The sequence below is a fragment of the Octodon degus genome, unplaced genomic scaffold (genome assembly GCF_000260255.1).
Source record: "Octodon degus isolate 3935 unplaced genomic scaffold, OctDeg1.0 scaffold00040, whole genome shotgun sequence".
NCBI lineage: Eukaryota > Metazoa > Chordata > Mammalia > Rodentia > Octodontidae > Octodon > Octodon degus.
Window position 1 is genome coordinate 7962072 of NW_004524616.1, and position 24249 is coordinate 7986320.

The following is a 24249-nucleotide window of genomic DNA, read 5'->3' on the forward strand; positions in this document are numbered from 1 at the left end:
TAGAGAGAGAGAGAGAGAGAGAGAGAGAGAGAGAGAGAAACAGAAACAGAGACAGAAGCAAAGACAGAGACAAAAACTACAACTTATTAACATTTTAAAATATGTTGGCATTCCTATCCTTATGAATATTTTTTGATGTGCCTTATTTCTTATCATTGTAAATCACATTCTGCCGTAGGTGTCTTTGTATGTGTGTGAGGGTGTGAACCTGTGCATATTTAGTACTTATTCAGGACAATGTTCTTGAAGTAGATTTCAACATGGTTTTCAAATTGTTGTTTTAAAACTAGCACTACATAATTTACTTTTTTTCTTATGTAAATAAACCCCAATGTACTGTAGAGTTTTTATGTTGCTATTCATTTCCAAATGTGATAATCATTCATATTCAGAGCCAAGATTTCTAATCTTACAATCAGTGATCAGAGAACCATTCCATATTACTGTCATAGAAATTAAAAATAACTTATAAGGTAATATTCTGTTATCTTTTTATTAAATTAACCATAATTAGAAGTGCATATGGGATCCATCTATTTCATATTCTCCAAGGGAAAGTTATTTATATAACAGCACTTATTTTGATCTTGAAATGTACACTAATAAATTCCTATTGAATGATGGAACACATTAAATTAGACTACCTAGCTAAATATTTATCTCTTAAAGTTCAATTTTAATATTTTAGTTACGATGCTTACATTGCCAAGGAAAATTGTATAGATAATCTGTTGCTCTCCTGAGAAAATATTTTAGACCTGAAAACATTCAAAAGTGTTCTGAGAACTTTTTCTATTTATAGTACTACTGTATTTATCTTATTTCTATCTACTTTACATGATAAAAACCTGAATCTACTCTTTTGTCAAAGTTTGTATTATCTGACCCTCTTCACTATTAAAAATAATAGTAAAAGCTACACTTTTTTAAAATGAACAAAACTACCACAAATATGAAAAAGTAGGAAAGTTAAAAGTAAACCTTGATAAGGTACTAACAATTTTGTATATACTGAGATTATTCCATAAATTTTAATCTAGAACTTTATGTAACCAGCAAGAGAAAATGCAAGTCTATCAAGTTTTGTGTAACACTCCACTAATTCCGGTAACCCGGAGGACTTACCTTACCAGGATCACAATCAGTTCCGTCCATCGGAGGATCTAGCTTGGTTCTGCATTCTTTCTCACCTTCCACTTTGCACCACAGTCCTGTGCAAATCACATGCTGAAAAGAGGCAACATAACTAGTGAGGGGAAGCTGTCATGGTTTTTACTGTAAACCAGTATTTTTTTGACAAATTTGTTTTGCTAGAAGGAAAAATATTTTAATAAAATTAAACTTCAGGTACTTTTATTATTAAGCAGAACAGAAATAGTATGTTTTACTTATAGTGATGAGACGGTTGATACTTAATGGTGGAAAATCTTTTTTTTTTCGGGGTACCAGGGATTGAAATCGGGATCTTGCACTTGCCAGGCACGTGTCTATTCTACTGAGCTAAAACCCCAGCCCTAGAAAATATATTTAATATAATTAAAACCTTGCTTTTCAAAAAAAATAGAACATAATTGGTTATGAAAGATTATAAATATAACAGAATAATTTTAACATAAAATAATATTTATTTTGATATAATCAGCCTGGAATTATAAATATGTGTGCTTGTGATATGAATTAAATACCTTCTTTGCTTAAAGCCCCTCTGCTTTATGCTTCTGTAAGATAGCTAACACACATAACATGTATATTCTAATCATCTTTAGATATCTCTCAGTAATTCTGTATGTCTAAGCTTGTTATTACCAAATGTTTACATACCTCCCACAAATCTCAACCATCTTACAGAAATAATGTTTTCAGGAATGGGTCAGCAGGTCTTTACCTATGCAGAACAAAGACTTTTCTGTAAATTATTTTAGTCATTTTTACCTAAGTATGAATGAGTTTTGGATCTTTGGGATAGATTTTTTCTAAGGAAAAATGAAAGAAAATTAAAATACACTCAGAAAAGCAGCTGAGAGGTGGCAACAAAGAAAATTTTGATAAATGCCAAAAGAAAAGATTGTTAGAAACATGGAAACCTAAAGAAGATAATGAAGAAGAACAGGTGGAAAGATAGAAATAGTGGCAATGTGAAAGACACAGATGTGAAAATGTGAGGAGACTGCTCTCCTAGAGAGAAGATATGCATAGTGGGGCCCTTGTCCACACTTTCAATGTCCATGTCTTCAGTTCTGCTTGGTCAACCACAGTCTGAATACATGAAATGGAAATTTTTCAAAATAAACAACTCTCTAAGTTCTAAAGTACATTTATGATGGTATACTGCTCTACTTATTATAATGCATCCATAGTTATTATTGTTAATCTACTATTGTCTGATCAGTAAGTTAAATTTTATCTTTGGTATAGTGCTGCTAAGGGACTTCACTTTTCCTACAAATCCCAAGAAATACAAAGTCATTTAGCAGTTGACTAGCAGACTGATAAATAAAAAGGCTGACCTTGAAAGCTAATCTGATGGTTGTATTTAAAACAAACTTCTCTTCTGGAGGGATAACAACCTAAGTTTGCAGACCAAAAATTAGAGAAAAAGAAGGGCTGCAAGGAGAGCCAACATTTTTGCCTTAGCCTTTCAAGGTCAGTAAGGACTCAGGACATAGGAGAACTTATACTGTAGCATCATGTAACTCAGTTATGTCCCAAATTTTCTGATCAAGGAGATTATGGGGCCACAGAGAAAAGTGATCGATGATGTATAATGAGCCTAAGGAGAGTCACATGGAGAGAAAATATTCTCTGAGGCTTCACAGAGAGCAAATGGGTCAAGCAATGGCCATGACTCATCCACATGGATGACACTGACAAAGGATCTACAAACTTCAGTACAGGGTTCCAGGGTAAATCCTGAGGGGACTTGACTGACCTTGTCAGACACAAAAGTTATGTTTCTTGTTATACAGGTATTGCCTTATCTTGGTCTTAACCATGCAGCAGAAAAGTATAAAAATGAAATATATAAACTAAAGCCATATTAATATGCTGAGCTGTACAAGGCTCAAATCAACAACTTCTGACATTGCCAGTCTCATGGAAAATCCACTACTACTATGGACTACTGGACTATATTGGAATATTTTGCTGAATTCATTGTACCTACAATATTTAAATGACAATAGAACACCCTTCTCTGGCAAAACTAAACAAAAAATAGGGATACAAATGAAAGACTATTTTGTGTCTGTATATTCAAAAGTTAAGATAGATATACAGCTACTTTCTCTTAATTCAATGAATAGAAAGATTTGTTCCAATAGTGTTTGTGGATAGGATATCATGTCTGTATCTTGTACTATGAATATCCTATCCACTAAGAAGATAACAATATGCAATGTATTAATCATTGAAACTGTCCTACTAATCGGTTTTGAAACTGTCTCATTGCTATTTGTTTCTCAATAAAATGATTTTTAAAAAATAAAATAAAACAAACTAAAGTTTGTGAGTGGAGCTGCAGGCACGCAGGCCCAGACTATAAACCTGCAACTGAGCATCCAAGGCGGTGAAAAAGAGCTCTTCAAGTCTGCATTAAAAAAATGTCCTCCAACAAAACTACATTGCAAAAAATAGGAAAGAAACAAAATGGAAAAATTAAAAAAACTGAGGAAGTGGAACCTGAAGAGTTTGTGGTAGAAAAGTTACTGGACCAATGTATAGTAAATGGGAAGGTGGAGTGTTTTCTGAAATGGAAGGGATTACAGATGCTGACAATCCATGGGAAGCTGAAGAAAATTTAGATTGTCCAGAGTTAGTTAAAGCATTTCTTAATTCTCAAAAAGCTGGTAAGGAAAAGGATAGTACAAAAAAAATCTTTATCTGACAGTGAATCTGATGACAGCAAGTCAAAGAAAAAAAGTGATGCTGCTGACAAACCTAGAGGTTTTGCTAGAGGTCTTGATCTTGAAGGAATAATTGGTCCCACAGACAGTAGCAGAGAATGGATATTTCTCATGAAATGGAAAGATTCAGATGAGGCTGACTTGGTGCTGGCAAAAGAGGCAAATATAAAATGTCCCCAAATAGTAATTGCTTTTTATGAAGATAGACTAACTTAGCATTCTTGTACAGAAGATGAAGCTCAATAACTTACATTATTTTAATATATATTTATATATAAAATATGAGTCTTGGTTTCGATTTACCAGCGTGGAAAAAAACATTCTAATGAAAATAAAGTTTAATATGTCAGTTTTGAAAGTAGTATTTGGGGGAGTTCTTGGGTTTTGTTTGTTTTGCATCTATAGCACTGGTTACTTTGAACAAATAAATAAAGCTTTTGTACTTGATTCTTTTATCAGAAAAAAGCATTTGGTAGCCTGCTACATTTCCTCTGCTTCTCTAAACTTTGAGAGGGAATTTTCCATAGTCCAAATCAAAACTCATGTTTTAGCTCATATGCTTAAGGATCATTCTGAGTTTTTTGTTTGTGCATGTATAAATAAAATTCTTATATAAGTGTTTTTGTTTGTTTGTTTGTTTGTATTTTTAGGGAAGGGTCTACAGGGTGTTCAGGGTCTCACTACTAGATCAGACTGTTAGTGATCTGCCTGTTTACAACCTCCCAAGAGCTGATATTAGGGGCTTGTACTACCACGCCTAGTCTCAATTGTCTTCTCAGCCTGCTCCAGGGGCGGGTCCAGCATGGTCCCGGGCCTCTGAACCCGCTTGCAGGTGCTTTAATCTGCTGAGCTATTTGGCCTGTCCAGTTTTTGTTTTGTTTTTAAACATTCACCAAAACAAAAACTATGGGTGATGACCTCATGTTTCAGGTCATCATTCTAAGCAACCTAAGAAATCACTTCCAGTTAAATAGAAAGTTTTCCTGAAACCATAACCTTTTAAGTTAAATAGACAGTTTGTGGTTAATTGCACAGTTTAAAGTAGCTATTTTCAAAGCAGCCATATCAGAATCTGTATCTGTCTTTAGTCACAAAAAATGCAATTTACTTCCAAAACTCCCCTGCAAAAATGTCTTATCTAGCTGGGCATGGTGGTGCATGGCCTACCATCACAGTACTTAGGAGGCTGAAGCAGAAGGATCTTGGGAGTTCAAGACCAGCCTGGTCTACAAAGTTAGTGCAAGTCTAGCCTGAATTCCATAGTGAAAACCTGTCTCAAAAAGAGAAAAAAAATCTTACCTCTATCAACAATTTTCCCACTGGATAAGGTAGGAAGTTAAAACTTTGTTTGAATTCGCTAAGGAATACTTAACAAGAGAATATTAAAAATTCTTCAAGTCTCATTACTTCACAGCAAGTTGAAATCTGCACCCAAAAGTCAGGATTCATATGTTTTAAGACTTGGCTCTTGGAAACCTACTGAGTGGCTGGAGGTGTTCACAATCTGGGATGTAGAACAGATAAGTGGACAAACTTGCAATCTGAACTACTGACCTGCATGTTTTTCTTGACTCCAACTTGTTTTCTGCATGGAGGCTCAATCTTTTCAGTATTTGGGTTACTCTTTTCAGCAGAAGCCAGGAAAACAACTCTGTAGTAGTCAGAATGTTATCATAGTGTATCCTATATCCTAATGCACCCTATATTCCTTACTTTATTGTAAATAATGGTGAGCAGTGGTCAGTAAATAGTTTTATATTCCTTTTTTGTTCTTTCTGTATTTAGGACAAGGTCTACAGGCTCTCATTATGTAGATCAGATTCATAGCAATCCTCCTGTTTACAGCCTCCCAAGTGTTGGGATTACAGGGGCGTGCCACCAGCATGCCCAGTCTCAATCGCCCATCTCAGCACACCCCGAGGGCAGAGCCAGCATAGCAGGCCAGATTGTGCCCCAGATGCGCCAGAGCGCTCTGCCTAAGCAGAAGCTGGCACTTTAGTCCACTGAGCTATCAGGCTGGCCCTTTATATTTCTTTAAAAATTAAAACATACTATAAATCACAGCAAATCCACTAAATACATTAAGATTATATTGAATGTTTCCAGCAGGACTGTTCCAACTTGTAACAACCTGCTGTGACCTAATGAGGGCTGCTCTCCAAGACGCATGGGCCATGGGCCTGAGCCCTAGAGCACTTGTGTGCAGAGATAAGGCCTACACCGGTGGAGGGTCAGGACAGTGTTAACATTGCCAGTGCGTTAATTCACAAAGGAGGTCAGAGCCGAACTGGCTGTTGGAAGGCAGAGCCCCGGTCAGGTCCTAGGTCAGGGTTTGCTGCCCTGGAACAAGGTATACGGTCCCTGCCCTGCTTCTCTTGGGTTCTTTCCTTCTTTGTTCGTCTTTCAACTCTCATGAGGTGAACAATTCTGTTCTACTACCTTTTGCCATGATACTCTGCTTCCACTCTGGCCAATACAATGGAGCCACACCACCATGCACAGAAACCCTTGAGACAGAGCTGCAATAAATTTTCCTTCTTTCAGTTGCTTTTCTCAGGTATCCATTCTTGGCCAATAAATGCTTTCTAACACACAGCTATAATATTGAATCTGTCACAACTTCTAAAATACTACTTTCTTTTATCTACTTATTTTAAAATTTAGATTCCTGAGCTGTTTGTTCCTAAATTCCTAATCTCAATAGTCTAAGAGTGTGATAGATATATTTTACTTCCTTATTTTTACTGCTGTGAAAGACATTTTTTTCTGCTTGAAAATATTTCACACAACTATATTTTATTATACGTAGGATATGGTTTTCCTTAACTGATGTGGTTTTTATTTCACATACATTTCTCAAAAATCTATCTTAGAAATTATTTGAAAGAATCCCCAACAATATCGTGCCTTTGCAATATTTTAAACTCTTTAAAGTTGATCATTAACTTCTGTGCATACACTTACCCAAGAATTAACAAGTCCCTACCCTGAGAATTTTATATCTTAGACAATTCGTACTTCTCCAGATCTTTTTATCACAAATAGCTCATAATTATATGACATATCATATAATTAATGCTGAGTTCCCAGTAAGACAGAACTTCATTATTTCTATTCAATAAAGCTTAGTTGCATTGTAATAAAAATTAGTTTAGTCAAGTTCCTTAGGTAACCATTTCATTCTGAAATAAAAACCAAACCTTCTGCAATTCTTTTTACAAAAATACTTGCTTGTTGAGCACTGTTGGTGGTCGAAATTCTGACGTATCATTACCTGCTATTCAGAACAGCAGGTACTCTAATTGATTCCCCCTTGAGGCACTGAAAGCATAAGAAGCAAACTTGGCAGCTTTTCAAGATAAAAACCGTCAGGTTGAGTAAATCACTCTTGGGGAGGTCTCTTGTATACTCTGTTCTGCAGATCTAGAGATCTTACGGGAAGAAAATTATGGCCTCAGTCGTAAAAGTAACTAGGAGTCTGGAATTCAAATTGAACTGTGAAAAGCAAGGCAGAAAAATGTTGAAGAAATGATATAGAGGCTTTTTTCATTTTTAAAAGGTGGGATGTCTCAGATGTGTAATATTAGAGCTAGGTAATGCCAAGCTCCTTGTAAGGGACAGTGTGAGGCATTAAATTAGAACAAAACATCCTCTATGTTACCAGGCAATAGCTGCATATATTTTTCAACTTGTTTGGCAAGACCTGTTAATATATTAGTTAAGAGGAAAAGAACTTTAAAACTTAAAATGTTTCGCATGTGAATACATACCAAAAATGGACACTGTATTTTCTTTTTTCATTCTCCCATAACAAAAAGGATCATTAAGAGCATACAATATAAATTGAGATGTTTAGATCAAGTAGGTTTTTAATGAATAGTCTACATTATGCAATTAAATAGATTAGTTGTCCATATACATATATCATAACATTTATCTTCAAAGATAACCTGTACCCTATGTCTTTCTTTATACAATTAATTCCATTAAGATATTCTGAAATTAACATTAAGATAAAGCAATATTAATGTATATATCCATAAGTAACAACCCTTAGACATAGAATTCCTTTTTGTTCCATTCCTTTCAAAACACCTTTTTAATAACAACATTTTATTACAAATGTAGCTCTGCTATGGAATAATCCTTGAATAACTTTTTCACAGGATACATTATCTGAAACTGCCAATAATTCTTACTCTCTCTGTATCTTAGGATCTAAAATTAATACTTTAAGCCACATGTGGTAGTGCATGCCTGTCAATCTAGCCCTCAAGAGGCTGAGGCAAGAAGATCCTTGCAATTTTGAAACAAGCCTTAGCTAATAACTGAGCTCAAGGACAGCCTGTACTACATAGTAAGACCCTGTCTCAAAAAGACAAAAAATTACTTAATTGATTGGTTGGTTAAAAATAAAATTAACACTCCCCCAAGAAAATTGGATTTTCAACTCACATAAACTCTCCAGAGAAAAGATAATGGTGGCTTACTTATAGACAAAATTTATAATACCCAGAATTTATAATACTCAAATCAAATATATTAATAAAAAGAAAAAGTAGAGAAAAATAAATTTTATTCCACTTTATTAACAGACGAAGTGAGAATGTTCTTAAGGATTCAAAGTGAGTTTAGTATTTGGCATTTGATTAATGTAATTAAGCATATTAACATTTTATAATCTTAAAAATGTATTATTTTTGTATATAGTCACAAAAATATGTGATGTACTATATTTAACACTTTTTTAAAAAATCGGAGGAGCTTATCAAAGGAAATTTATTTGTCATTATGTAATTTTTGTGGAAAACTACAGCAAACATCAAAATAACTAGTGAAATGTTGGACATTTTCCTCTAAGATTAGGAAGATGGCAAAGAGGATATCTTGGCAGCAATGTGAGCAAATAAACCCATGATGTATTCAAAGAAGAAAGGGGAGAAACTCGAATCTAGTCTCCTAGACTCAGCTAAAATTTTGGACATGATGATTAAGTAGTCTTTCAAGTAAACAAAAACTAAATGTTTTATGCCCTTCAGTTCTTTCTACAAATACATCTGATATTCTTCAAGAAAAAGCATAGGTATAGGCAAAGACTTTCTGAACAAGACTGCAGTTACACAAAAAATAACACCAAAAATAAACAAATGGGATTATATCAAGTTAAAAAAATTTCTGCCCAGCGAAGGAAACCACCAACAGAGTGAAGAGACAACCTGCAAAATGGAAACAATTTTTCCAGCTATTCATCAGACTAATATCTAGAATATAAAGAACTCAGAAAATACTCAAATTTAGAGACCTATTCAAAAATGAGCATGTGAAATAAACAGACATTTCTCAGGTGAAAAAGTACAAACCGGCCCTAAATTCCTGAGATAATATTCAACATCTCTAGCCAATTCAGAAATGCAAATGAAAACAAGGCTAAGATTTCATCTCCCTCCAGAAAGAAGGAATTTTATTTAAGAAACAATAAAGCATAGAAAAGCTGTCAAAGAAAAGGAATCCTTCTTCATTATTGGTGGGAGTGCAAACTGGTACAACCCAGTACAGAAATCAGTCAGTATGGAGTCTTCAAAAACTAAAAATGGAAATTCCATTTGACCCAGCTATTTTGGTTAGGTGTCTTCCCAAAGGAATGAAACACATTATATTACAGTGATACATGTAGATAGTAGCATAATTCATAATAGCTAAATCTTGAAAAACAACCTCGCTGTCCACCAATCCATGAATAGACAAAGAAAATCAGATATTTATTATACAGAATGGAGTACTATTCTGCCATTAAAAGGAAATTTGAGTCATTGTAGGACAGTGAGTTGAATCAGACACACAAGCTTAAATATTGCATGGTCTCCATTAATTAGAACCCAAATGTATAAAGAACAAAATAGAAAAAAAGACAGCAAAGAAAAAGCTGATTGGGTTTTTTGCAAATGGGAAAGAAACCAAAAAGATGGAAGGATGGAGAAGGAAAGGAGGGAAATGATTAATAAAATTGGGGGGGGGACATGAGTCTATACATGTTCCAAGTCTCTATGAGGAATATGAACATACAGACATACTCAGACCTAAACCAAGAGGGTACAAAAGATGCAGAGAAGAGGAACAAAGGCAGAAGAAGGTAGCCAAAAGGGAATTAAGATATGTACCACCTTCTCGTGGTGAATGTAATCTTGATGTACTACATTATGTAATAACAAAAAAAAAACACAAAAAAACCCAAAAGCAAAACTTCCAACATGAAACTCATGTATTTTAATTGCATATAAGTTTTTTAAAAACTCAAAGCACCCTGGAGAAACATCGTAGAATCCAGAGTCTCTAAAACAAGAGTCAACAGATTTTTTTTCTGTCAAGTGCTAGATAGTGCATACTTTTGTTTGTTGACAATATGTTCTCTTTTGCAACTATTCAGCACAACTACTGAAGCTTCAAAGCAGTTACAACGTATATGTATGTGAACAAGACAGTTTTGCCTATGTTCTAATAGAGCTTTATTTACAGAACTTGATAGTCGCTTCTTAGGCCACGGTTTGCTGATACTTGATTTTTCAGCATAAACACCAAAACTTGAAATAAGTATGCACAAAGCATATGAAGAATCTGTAATATATTACCTTTCTTAAAGAAAAAGAAATTTCAAGCCTGGGATTATAACTGTTACCAATGAGGTAAATGAAATTAACATGGAATGAATAAAAAGATATCTCTTAAGATGGACTTTAGATTAAAAAATACAATATGTTAAAAAAAATAACTGGGTGGCCTTAAAAGCAGCAGTGAGATTATAGCAAAAATATTCAGTAAAGTTTAAAATAGTTCTTTATGAGTTTAATTTCTATTTCTTGATATAATGGGAATAATGCTGAGCATCTTTCAAGGAGTTCACAATCTATCATTTCCTGAATTGTCTTTTGAAACACTTTTCCCATTGTTTTGAATTGTATGATTTTTATTACTGAATATAGAGGAATTAATATATTATAGATGTCAGTCCTTTATCAGATAATACTTGTCACTAATATTTTCCTCCCATTTTGGGACATCCTTTTCATTTTGCTAATGAATATTTCTAAGAGGAAATTATTTTACTATGATAAATTCCAAGCTATGTTTTTATTTTTCTATTTTATGATTCATGCATTTTATGTCCTATAAAAATAATTCCCCTATGTTTCTTAAATTTCTACAGTGATACAGATGTCACAGTTATATTTGCTACTAATTTTGGAGTGTGATATAATGCAATTGTAGAAGATGTGTGCCCAGTTGTCACCTAATTTGCTAACAGGCTTTTCTCTGCCCACTGAAGTTCCTTGTCACTTCTTCTGAAAAACAATTTTACTCAGATGTGAAAGTCTGAAACTAGACTTTCTATCATGTTCCAGTGATGAGTTATATCACTTTATTTGCTTATATTGTACTGTCTTAATTACCGCAGTTTTCTATGAAGTCTTAAATAATGTTTATGTGTCCTCAGACTACTTGGCGTTAAATCTTCTAGGGCCACGTGCTGTTACTTCTGAAACACTATAATGTCGAAGTTTATACTCAGTCTTGTAGAATTCTTCACTTTCAAACCAGCCTGCATGTTAGGTTAGATGAGTTTTGTTTTTTTTTAAGTACACCCTACATACTTTCATGAATCAAGTAGAACAAGAGAAATCTAAAACTAGGACTTTCCATGTTAATCTTTTTTTCAGCTACTGCTTGATTCAATCACACTAGAAAGCTTTCTACATTTTAATATATATGTCCTTCACAATCTGCCGAGTCCAAACATAAATGTTGGACCTTAAGGTTCTTGGAGGTTTTTAATTTTAACACACTTCCATCTTCCTCAAAAATAGGGAACTTTTGCAGAGCCATTTCTTAACTGAGTTTTGTTTTTTTTTTTTTTTTTTTACCTCTAAATTCCTAGACAGGCCAAGTAGTTTCAGGAAGCTATTACAATGACTTGATGTATTTCAAGCTGGCTCAGCTACAAGATGCCAGATGGCCTGAAAGAATCAACTGCTTCGGCATAAGGAAAAAGACCATCCAAGAAGTTAGCCATTAATTCTGCAAATTGATGCAGAAGAATGATCTATTATTGCTGGGGGTCAAGATGTTTCACAAGCAACCCTCCATCTCTGTCTTTAAACACTGTGCAGATGTAAGTTGTTATCCTAAGAGTAAATTCATATTGTTAATTGGATCAAGGTTATGCAATCTTGGACTCTCTAGTGCTTACATTTAAATAGCTGTTTATAAGTTCAGGGACAGAAATATCTAATTCTAATGCTATGGGCTAAAAATGACTGTTATATTGAGAGTCATATTTTTTTTGTCAGTACTCATCAAAGACTACAATGAGCACTCTACACACCTTACTATCTAAATATTATTGTTTCAAGGTGGGATGGGCATGAAGATGCCTGAAAAAGTGACATATGAGCTGTGACACAAGTTAGCTGCCTTTAAAGTTGGATTTTATGTGGCCATTGTGCTAATATTATAGTTCTGCTCATGAACATTTCTGAATATCAATATTTATTTAGGTGAAGATTTAGAACCATTACTCTATCATTCAATTACTTTGCTTACTCAATCAAAAAATATTCAGTGGGGATTTATTTTGGAATTAGCAATAAAGAGAATAAAGAGCAACAGTTCTTGTGATCTTATAGAGCTGACTTTCTATGAGACTTTTCAATGAGATATTGAGCTAGACAGTAGATGGACAGGCTTTGTGTCTTCACCTGGACCCACTCAACAGTCCATACTTATGTAGGGCTTGACAACCTTTATTTATTTTCTGACATAACCTTTTAATCTTCAACATAACTATTTTGTATTATAATTGTTATGCCACCTGATATTTAGTAGTGCATGAAGACACTTTCAGATAGCTTCCATAATGATACGCCAAACCCTTTGGAAACAACTATCAAGAGTTCATTTTACTTTAACTGTTCTTCATATTTTGGGACAAGTGATAATATTCTTTGTGGAAAACATCTCAGCCTCTCTGTTGGGAGCCACAGAAGCTGAAAAATGGGTCAAAGGTGTGCAGGCGGGACTAGGCCTCAGTGCAAGTACAAAAATATGTGCATGTGTGTGTGTTGAGAAGGGGTAGAAGGGGTGGACAGCAGGAAAAGAAAAGAAGGAACGGGAAATACAAGTAACGCGTTCACATCAACCAAGAGGGTCGTTTTGCTTCAACTTTTGTTTTCTAGTTTGATACGACTGGTTTCAGGGAAATTGCAATTATGGTATATTTACTCTTCTTATAGTACATTTACAGATGTACTCACTAGTTTTGTTGCTTTAAAACATGCTTTTAAATCTTTATTTTTCAAATTGAAAGGCACAGCTCTTTTTTTTAAAATTAATTTTATTGAGAAACAGCAATGAGATAGTTTCAAAACCAATTAATAGGACAGTTTCAGTAATTAATAATTGCATATTGTCGTCTTCTAGTGGTTATTCATAGTACAAGATGCAGACATGATAGTCTGTCCAAACACTACTAGTACAAGTCTTTCTTCTCATTGAATTAAGAGAAAGTAGCTGTATATCTAGCCTAACTATGACACAGCTTTTTCTACCATAGGGAGGTTTATTTTTTGTTTTTGATGCCGAGGACCAAACTCAGGGCTTCCAGCTTGCTAGGCAAGCATTCTACCACTGAGCCATATCCCAGCCTCAAACCATGAACTGTAAAAGTTATCCTTCCCACCCATAATGTATACTTATAAATCACAAATATGAATAGTCAAAATGTCTCTTCAGGACATGATTCTTACCTGCATCTCTTCACAAAAGGAGGCCAAAGGTCCAAAGAGTATCTGACATTGCTCATCTGCTGTGTAGATCATTCCTGGCAGCTTGGAGGGAACCATCACAGAATTGAAACTCTGTGGATTTGTCTGTAGCAAGCAGTTACTAGCCTTTGACCTGGAACAAGCATATATATGTAATTTTTTTGTACTGGGGATTGATTCAGGACTCTGTGTTGCCAGGCAGGTACTAAAATTTTGGATTTAATGCAAAAAAATTTATTGGCCCAGAAATAAACATTTTTAGAATATAAGAACATAAGAATTTCACTTTTACTATTTCTTTTATTCTGAAAAATTTTATCACCTCACTATTTTTAGAAACTATCTTTTTGAAATTGTTACCATAGAAATTATACCACATATGAAAATCATGTATTTTAATTATGTAAAATAATCATAATAAATAATAATGATGTTCAAATTAATAGAATTTGTGATATATAAATCCTATTCATATAAATTAACTCAGCTGGTCTACATACAGCTTTGTAGTAGGTATTGTTTTATGCATTTATAAGTTGTAGAAACTCTAGTGGCTGGGGAGATGGCTCAGTGGAATAAGCGCTTCCCTAGCAAGCGCAAGGGTCTGAGTTCAATCCCCCGTTCCGCAAAAAAATAAAATTTAAAAAAAAAATACAGATGTAGAAACTCAGAGTTTTGGAAAAAGTTGCCCCAAAGCCACTACAGCATGCAGGTATATGTAATATGTGTGGCTATATTTGGGGATTTAAAGAAATTACTCTCAACTGAGTATTAATAGTGTGAATATTTTTGTAGTTGACGTAGTATGACCCCCATTGATGAAGTTCCACTTCATTTTATTATAGGCTTGATCCACGTGAAGACAGCAATCCAAAATTTCACAAGTCCCTAGAAACATTTTCATGAGTCTATCAACGCCACTACTGATGCTGTGTTCAAACTATTATGGAGGCAAAATGCTGTTCTAGAGACTCACAACAAAGAGGGTGCACGAACATATTTCACGTATTTCATGATACAGTTATGATAATGTCATAGGCATTATGTTTTAGTAATCTTTAATATCCACTTCATAGGAAAAAACAGATGTGACAATTTAAAAAGTATGTAAAAATGAAGTTCGTCTCTGCCCTGAATTTAGCTAACGAGATGTTTCTGTCTTTCTTATTTATATTTTTAGAGTCCTCAAACATCTCTCTACTTTACACAGCATGTACCATATCAGCGGCCCATTTGAGGATCACAGAGGAAATTAAAGACAAGGTTTTTATAAGGCAAAGAAGAAAAATAACAATATTTCTCATTTCTTTTTCCAACCAGGCAGAAGAAAGTATTACTGTTATTGAACATGCAAAAGAAGAGAATTGCAGTCAACTATAATGGCGGAAGTTACTTATTAAGGAAAAGTGTTTAACGCTTAGAAAGACCATAATGAAAAGTCGGTGGCTGTGCTAAGAAGGTGCTTTATGACAACAGATGTGCTGACTGATGGGCCAGGAGCATCCTTCCGCTAGGAAACATGAAAGACACAGTTAAATTCCATGGCAGATACTTTTTATTATTAGAACAATTTTAAACCTTACAAATCGCCTAGCCCAACCTTTCATTAAAAAAAAAAAGAAAGAAAGAAAAAGAAAAAAAAAATGTGTTAGGGCCAGCCAGATAGCTCAGCGGACTAAAGCACCTGCTTAGGCCGAGGGCAGCAGCAGGACTTCGATCCCCAGCGTTCAGCGCCGGCCGCGACCCCGGAGCGAGGGAGACCGCGCGCGCGTGGTGGTGCGCGCCTGTAATCCCAGCGCTTGGGAAACTGAAAAGCGAAGAATCACTACGAGTCCGATCTGCGTAGTGAGCCCCTGTGGACCCTGCACTAAATACCTAAAAATAAATAAAATAATGTGTTAGAGAAGTGAACCCACAGGTAAGTTTAAGAACACGTCCCAATGCACACCGTGAGTTAACAAGATCCAAGTCCGGAGTCCCATTCCGTCGTGTCCACGGCAGCGGCCGGTCCGCTTAGTCAGACTGCGTCCCCTGGTGGGCAGAAAAGGCAGAAGCACAAAAGCACGCACAGCACAACAGCCATAAGGAATCGCAGTAAGTACCTGAGGAATCTTTCCAAATCTTCTCTGCTACACGCCGACCACGACACCTCGCCGAGGTGCTGCCCTTTAATCCACTCACCAGACATGATATGCAGCCCATCGGCGCACGATGGGTGGTCGTTGTCGTGACTGATGCCCATGCTGGTTCAGCGCGGCGTGAAAAGAAAAGGGTTTAGATTAGTAAACGCTATTTTTAAATTTTTCATTACTGTAATTAAAGTAGCAGTTAAAATATTTATATGTAAACTTTATTTATTTATTTGTTTGTTTTGTTGGTTTTAGTGGAAAAGCGGGTAGATTTCCTATCAGTACATTTTTATCATCTAAAGAGAATAAAAAAAAAGTAAAAAAAAAAAAAAGAAAAGAAAAAAGAAACAATACAGAAGTTCACAAACAAAACAATAGGAGCTTGACAATAGCTGCCAATTGCATAGTGCTCTTTTCAAATTAGTTGTTCCGATTATCAGATGTAGGCATTCAAAGTTGGTTTAAAAAAAGGAGAAAGAAAGAATAAATTTTAAAAAAACAAGAGAAAAAAAATTAAGCATCAACTTCTCCCCTTTGTAGACCAGCAAAAATCAACAGTACCATTATCCAAGCCACCCTACATGCATACATAAATGTATCTCTCTCCCCAATCTCAGAAGATTTTCCTCATCCCAGTTTTTCCTTCCTTTCCTGTGGTACTTTTAGATCTTATTTACTCTTTCAGGTTCTTACACTAGCAAGACAATATGTTGTTTGCACATGTTGGTCCGATTTATGTCACTTAAGAGCACAGTCTCTAGTTGCATCCATTTACCTATAAAAGACTCAAATTCATCGTTTTTATAGCTGAGTAACACTCTACTGTGTACAAATACCACGCACATCTTTTTTCACCATTCCTCAGTAGATAGGCATTTTGTTTCCAAGATTCAGCTATGACAGATTGTGCTGCTACAAACATGGGTGCCAGTTTCAAAATAGAAGGCAGATTTCTGATTACATTTTAAATTTTGTAGCCTACATTTAAGGCAAACATTTTTACTAATTAAATAACATGCAAATTTAGGTCACGTACATAAAAAGAATCTATGAGATCTTGACTTCCTAGTATACTGTATATGAAACCAGTAAGTATCTCCACAAATGCACTGGTCCTTGCATTTGCCTGAATCAGGCGTTCACAAAATTTATGAGACTATGTTCAAGTACTGACCATTTAGTATGTCTTCCCTATTGCTTCAGTGCACCATCCTCTTCCACCCACCTAAAATAGCACCAACTATCACTGGGAGACCTTCCACCTTCTTGGCCATGTTTATGTTTTCCAGTGCATCAGGATTCTTAGGACCAGTTGAATTTTGCTCTGACAATCTGACCTATCTCGAAATGGATATTCTAGAGGCCCCTTAACTTCAACATGTCTAAAGAAAGACGTCCTTTCTGTCTCTTTTGACCCTTTTGTATTTGTGCGTGCGTGCGTGTGTGTGTGTGTGTGTGTGTGTGTGTGTGTGTGATTAAAATAATCTCTTCCAAATAAAGAATCTTCACTTCAGCATTTGTTTCTTCACCTATATGGCTATCTAAGATATTTTATTTAGTGTGTGTTAGAAGTAAGCCCTGACAATTTTATTTTCTAAATATTGAATCTCAGTGGTTATGTTCTATTTGTATTGCCATAGTTCAAGAGGAGTATAAGATATTCTAGCTAAATAATATCTACAAATATTATGGTGTTCTAACCATGTGCTTTTAGTCTTTAGCAGTGTTCTCCCACTTGTCCCCATCTCAGTGTGAGTGGCTACAGTAAAACCTGACTGTGCCATCCCTCCACTTTCTCATTCCTTCATGGCAATATCCAGCTCCATACTGTGTTACACAGCCCTTCCATCTTTTGCCATGTCATTTATTGTGCTTTCTCTTCAGCCATACAAAATAAATTGAATTTTTCCAATTATTTTTTTATTCTCCTATTGTGAATTATTATTTTGCACTTACTAGGTCCTACAACATACAGTGGCTTTAGAACCTTGTACACAATTCTATGTGACAGGAACATGAAAATATTACTGAAAATAATTTTGATAGTCATATAATGAGAACTAGAAAGTGAAAACATTTGACTTGAAGAAACTATCTGTACAACTCCTGGGTCAACCATTACACACTGGGCCTCTATTTTTTCCATTTTTTACCAAACATCTTGTTTAAAGTGCCTTCTATACCTGTACACATTTTACTTATTTTCAAAGTCAATGCTATATATATATTACAGGGTGTTCAGGGTCTCACTACGTAGATCAGACTCATAGTGACCCTCCTGTTTTCAGCCTTCCAAGTACTGAGATTACAGGTACATGCCACCATGCCCAGTCTTAATAGCTATCTCAGAGTACCCTGGGGGTGGGGTCACCACAGCATCCAAGGGAATCAAACCCTGTCCCTGCGTTCTTCCTAAACAAGTACTTTAGTTCTCTGACCTATCTGAATGGCCTCAGTTTACTTCTAATAAGCATTTTATCTCACTAACACCCTACCTTTTCTGTTTATACTAGACTTTTTTCTACCATAGAATTATGTAAACATTCCTAAAGTGTTTTTAGCATTTATCGTACATTTCTACTTTTCATTAAGTCTCCAAATTCATGAAAATAAGGACTTTTTGAAATCTCTAAGTGCCTTATGTACAGCAATCATACCCTATGTAACCTATGTTCAAAAGATGCACCACACCATCATGTAGAAACACCTGATAAATATATATATATATATATATATATATTCTCTAATTCTCACTATGCAGCTATCAAAACAGTTATTCGTGAGTGAGGACATAATGCTAAAAAACAGAAAAAGAAAAGTATTTTATTTATATGTGAAGTCTGAGACACAGGTAGGGTAGTCCAATACCCCATTTCTCTTGCTATGACCTAGAAGCTAATAAGTACACTTGTCTTTAGTAATTTACAAAAGTACTTACAGCATATTTTAAAAGAGATTAAAATAATTATTATCAAGGTTAGTAAGGGAAATCACAACTTAAATAACATTTAAACTCATGATTTTTTTCAAATCCAAATAAATGTTAAAGACTATCCACTTCCATTTTCATTGAGGTAAATCGAATTTAATATGATACTACATTTGTTTTTGAAAGAAAAAGATGATATGAGAGTATTAAAAAAATTATATCCATATTATGAATGAATTTGCATTAAGGGACATTAATTACCATGTTGTTATCTTTGACTATGAAAGTTCTACGGTAAATAAAACAAAAAATACTTCATTGAAAATAACCATTCACTTTATTGTTAGAAAAATTCTCTAGTGAATCATATTCTGATTTCCAATTGTAACTATTGTTCCCAAATAGGGTCTGTATCAACACACATTATGAAAATAACTGACATAGAACATAGGAAGACTTTGAAGATAAGGGGAGAACATTGGAAGCTGCATGGTGTGCACAATCAGCTCAACTGATGTAATATGGGGGGAGGGAAAAAGATATTGAAGTTAAAAGGAGTTTTCATCTCTGTATCTTCCTTTTTCATGGGGTCAGAGAACAGTTAATAGTAAATGTAGAAATATGTCATAGTCTGCTCATTTGCTAAGTGCACTTTCCTGATTGACATCTTCTGAAGACTTTATGAGGATGATGTAGAGGGCCTCAAATCTGGGAAGAGTTCTTCAAACGCTTTTCACATTGGGCAGTACATCAGGTAAGTTTTATTGTACCATTTTAATTTGTCAATACATACAGAAAGATAATTCCATCATTCAGGTTAATTTGCTGAATTTTCATTATTTAATGAGTGAGCAGTTAAGAAAGATAAAATATGGCACATATTACTTTGATTAGGTATTAAATGAAAACAAAAAATGACACAAGAGGATAATTTCACAACTGATAAGAACGGGCTAATGTATATCTAACTATTGTGTTATGCTGCACACCGTGTCCAAATCGCTTGTCATCTCCCTCTGTGACTCCAGCTGCCGTACAGATCAATGAGCAATCTGTTAATCAGTGATCACTTGCCATGTGGAATGTGCTTAACTTTCCCATCATGGTGTTGCAGATACAAACTATGCATCCGTGGTATTATTTTTGAGACATAACTGGAGTTTTTCAGGAATCATAAAACTTCCTAAATAATACATCCATCTCAGAGAAAAAGAAAGTCTGCTTCCAAGATTTAGCAATTTGAATGTTACCCAACGGGGTGTAACATGATTTTCCAGATTGGAAAGGCTATATAACCGCTCCTCCAGATGATCATTTTCCTTTTGGAATCCTGATTCTCATGTAAGAAATTAGCCTCAGCCACAGAGAGATCTGGTGATTCAAACACTGTTTACTATTAGTTAAATTTTCCTAAAACTATTTAACTTGTAACAGAACAGATTATATTAAATTATGACAAGGCTGCCTTCCTTCCTTTCTTTTTATTTTTCTTCTTCTCCTTTTAAATAATACATCTAGAATTACCAGGAGACATGGCTAAATCCTGACCCTTACAGCTCTGAAATAAAGCTATAAATTGTGAACATTTATCTGTGCCAGTCACTGTATTAGTCATTTATAATGATATCATTCCATCCTCACCATGTCCCCATAATGTTTCCATTATAAGGATGTCTACTTTACAAATGAAGAAGGATCTGAGATTAATGGTGGAGCTGCGACCCAGACCCATGCAGTATGATGCTCAAAGAGATCTCTACACCACCCCCAGTACAGGGTCTCTTTTTGGGTCAAACTCCCTCTTTACAGATGATTTGCTGTGTTTTGAACAATATTAAATGCCTCTGCTGTTTTAGCAAAAACACACCTCTCCATCCACAGCTCTACAATCAAGTAGCACGCATCATGTGGAAAATGCTTTTGAGGCAAAACATTAGCAGCCCCTTTCTTCACACTGTGCAACTGAAGCACATTTTAATAATCTCAGCTTAAATTCATTTTGAGAAAAAGCCTTGGGCAAATAAACTCTTCACTAACATTGTACATGGTTGTCAAGTCAACTGAGAAAATATTTTTATCTTATAAAACTTCTCAACTTATTTAAAAGTCCCTGCCAGGAAGTTTTGTGATATCCTGCGGAAAGCTGGAGAATCATTTGGATTGTGAAGATGGTCCCTTTTGATGTTTACCAAGTCAGAGAATGCTTATGAATTCATTCACATTTTTTTGGATAATTTGGAAAAGATCTAATCTGTAAACAGTAATATTTTAAAAGAGGAGAGGTTTTTTTTTAGCTGACTGCATAGTACTTATCATGACATAATGTTTCCCAATAAAAGTCATACATGATGTGAAAAAATTAATAAAAGGAAGAAAGAAATTGTCACAATATCTAACTGGAAGTGGATTGTACTTCCACAGAATGACTTTTAATTTCATAGATTTCAGTGGAGACAGCTGATTTGATATAAATCATTTCTGTGTATTGTCAAAAAAGACATTAATAATTATAAGACATTTTTACATATTATACATCTTTTATATTTAAACTATTTTGATTTAAGTAATTCAATTTATTATAACATGCACAAAAATGAAATACATATTTCTATTAGTACTTCAAAAGACTATGAAAAAGAAGGCAGCACAAAGTAAAAAATGATAGGTAATAAAAAACATGTACAGTAAGTAATTCACTTCTACTATACTGTGCAAAATTTGCCTAGCAATAGCATACACACTTGCTAAGAATCCATTATGCATAAGATTTAGACTTCATTTTACAAATATTGATCACTTAGTGGGCTGAGAACACAGTGCATCCTTGTCTCGCCAAGTAGCACCCGGATCCTCCTAGACAGTTCCTTACAGCTCTCCGGCTGGTGCCCCACAATCCACCTGTACTGCTGGCAGTCAGCACAGGTGCCCACCGTTCTACTTCTGGGTTATCAGAAAATCTGTCTGCCTGACCTCCTGATCTTCAACTCATCCATCAATTTTAATGATGGATAGCTTTTTGTGGATCTGTTAACATAAAAAAGGCTAGCTTTCCATACAAAAATTTTTGAATTTTCATTGGAAGTAGCCATACTAAAAGGGTGAATAAACACATTCATAGTAGAGCCATAGGTTATGTTGATAGTAGGAACTCATGGGCCTCATCTTCAACTGAATAAAAGGGAATATTTATGGATGAGGACTAAGAAACTGCCCTAACTTGATGATTGTTATTTGCTGAAAATTCTGAGAAATAGTATGATACAGATAAAATCCACTTTTTATCCCATTATTGAAATCATCTGCAAACTGAGTTCAATCTAATTTTGTCTGGAACAGCTAATTCTAGCCTCAACCTTTGTATAGTCCATTTCTATTAGAATGCTTTTCCCAATCAGTTGGCATTTACAAGTCCAACTCAAACTTGAAGTCCTCCTTCCTCTATGAAACAATATTCAATAAATTCTATCTCATGTTTCTTTTGTTTTTCAAACAAATGTTCATATTCTAATTCAGTCTTTCACAAACATACTGAATGCAGTCTTATATGGTATAAAAGAAAGGAAAACATCTCTGTCTATTCAATTTAACATGACACCAATATGAAGCAGTTAAGACAGGGGAATTCAAAGGTACAAGAAAACGGAAGTTATTATTAATTCCTTAGCTTTTTACCATAAATATTTGTCATTTAACGGACATAGTGTTTGATTTGGTTTCTTTTTTAATGCAGATACTTTTGCTCTTTTTTCACTGTAGAAAACATCTAGAACTGAAGGAACTCTATAGAATCATCAGAAGGAACTCCTATAGAATCCACAGCACCCTCAGAAGGAGTACTACAAGATAAAACGTATGTATCATCTGTCTGTCTACTGTCTATGTACATCTTTAAGAAGAGCTTATCTTTAAGAATCTATTGCTTCTGAATTTTTCACAAATAGAAAATACTGAATCCTCAACAAATGATGCTCTTGAAAATTCCAAATACTATCTCATGCTTCTGATGCTCTTAAATTCTTCTGTGTTCTTAAATTCTGTGCCCTTATTTAGTATGTAGGATATAATAAACATTTCAAGTAAAATCTGTCACTTACCATTACCTACAGGATAGGCACTTAGCGAGCAAAATTTTCATTTAAAATATATTTTAATTATTTAATTCATGTCTTATGAATGAATGCATACTCATTTACCTACTGATATAGGATTACAGAAGCAATTAAATATTCTGCAATTAGAAGGAAAATAGAAAATAACTTGGGCTCTTGTCATCTCAGAAGAACTGTAAGCCTAGGAAGTTCATAGACGGCTGGCTAAAAAGGATTGCTTGTCTTACTGTAGGTCACACATTTGCCAAACCACATTACGGCAATGCAAAAAGAAAGCCAATTCTTACAAGAGCATTTATTAACTGAGTGACTTTTTTCCAACTTCCACCTACTCACTGTGACATCCAAACCTACATTTAGAAAGAATCTGGTGTGGGATAGAAGCCACATCTACACTGGCTAAAGTCTTATTATGGTAATTAACTCAGACAGAGTGCTTGTTACATTAAGCTAAATAAAGTATCAAACACACAAGCTAGTGTTAATGGCCTACAAAAGCCTTCATGATAAATAAAAACTTCTGAAAATCTGAGAAAGAACCACTGAAAAATGATGGAATTCCTCCAAGGATTAGCAAAGAGCTGGAAGAGTATTAAGACTAAAAATCTTTTTATTTTATACAATAGTTACTACCAATTATTATTCATTCCCTTTCTAGCATATGCCAACCATTGCACTATAATATTAGATTATCACTCATCCTAAGAATAATGCTTGAAAGAAAACATAATCCACATTTTAGGAATGAGAAAGGCAAGTACAGATGTACTGATTTATCCAAAATGCATTCTTTCTGAAGCTGGCAGAACAAGAATCCAAGCCCCAGGCTCTGTGTCCCTCCTGCACTTTCCCTCTTACTGACCACTTAAATGGTTCCTAATTAGCCAAGGGATGGGTGCTAGGAGAACTCACCTGTGACATCATAGAATTCTAAACTATACAATGTGGGGATAATAAGTTTACATATAGCCATAATTTATTTCAATGGGTTAGTACAACTAATTATAGAACAATAAGTTTTGAACATGTTTAGGAGAAATACAATTTTAGAAGAGTAATTTTTGTCTATTGGAGCAGTTCATTTATAGTTGATCTATTTCTAATTGTAAAGCCCTTTATCTTGACATTTTTACTTTTACTGGTTATCTATTCTCCTTCAGAGTACTTGTTTTCTTCTTATTTATTTAGTCCAGGGTCTACAGGGTCTCACTACACAGATCAGACTTGGAGTGATCTATCCTGTTTTTCAGCCTCCTAAGTGCTGGAATTACAGGTTTGTACCACCATCATCAGGCTCAATAACCACCTCAACGTGCCCCAGGGGCGGGGCCAGCACAGCAGGCCAGGGATTAAACCCTGGCCCCT

General features: G+C 34.8%; 1 protein-coding gene across 1 annotated transcript in view; it reads right to left on the reverse strand.

The window, feature by feature from the left end:
• Adamts19 (ADAM metallopeptidase with thrombospondin type 1 motif 19) overlaps positions 1-24249 on the reverse strand; it is a 319655-nt gene that overhangs the window by 115059 nt on the left and 180347 nt on the right. Inside the window, exons 9-11 of the mRNA XM_023715358.1 lie at positions 15820-15960; positions 13700-13850; positions 1126-1227 (exon numbers count right to left, since the gene is read on the reverse strand). Of these exons, the coding sequence (XP_023571126.1) occupies positions 1126-1227; positions 13700-13850; positions 15820-15960 (394 nt within the window). The remainder of the gene's footprint in view (positions 1-1125; positions 1228-13699; positions 13851-15819; positions 15961-24249) is intronic.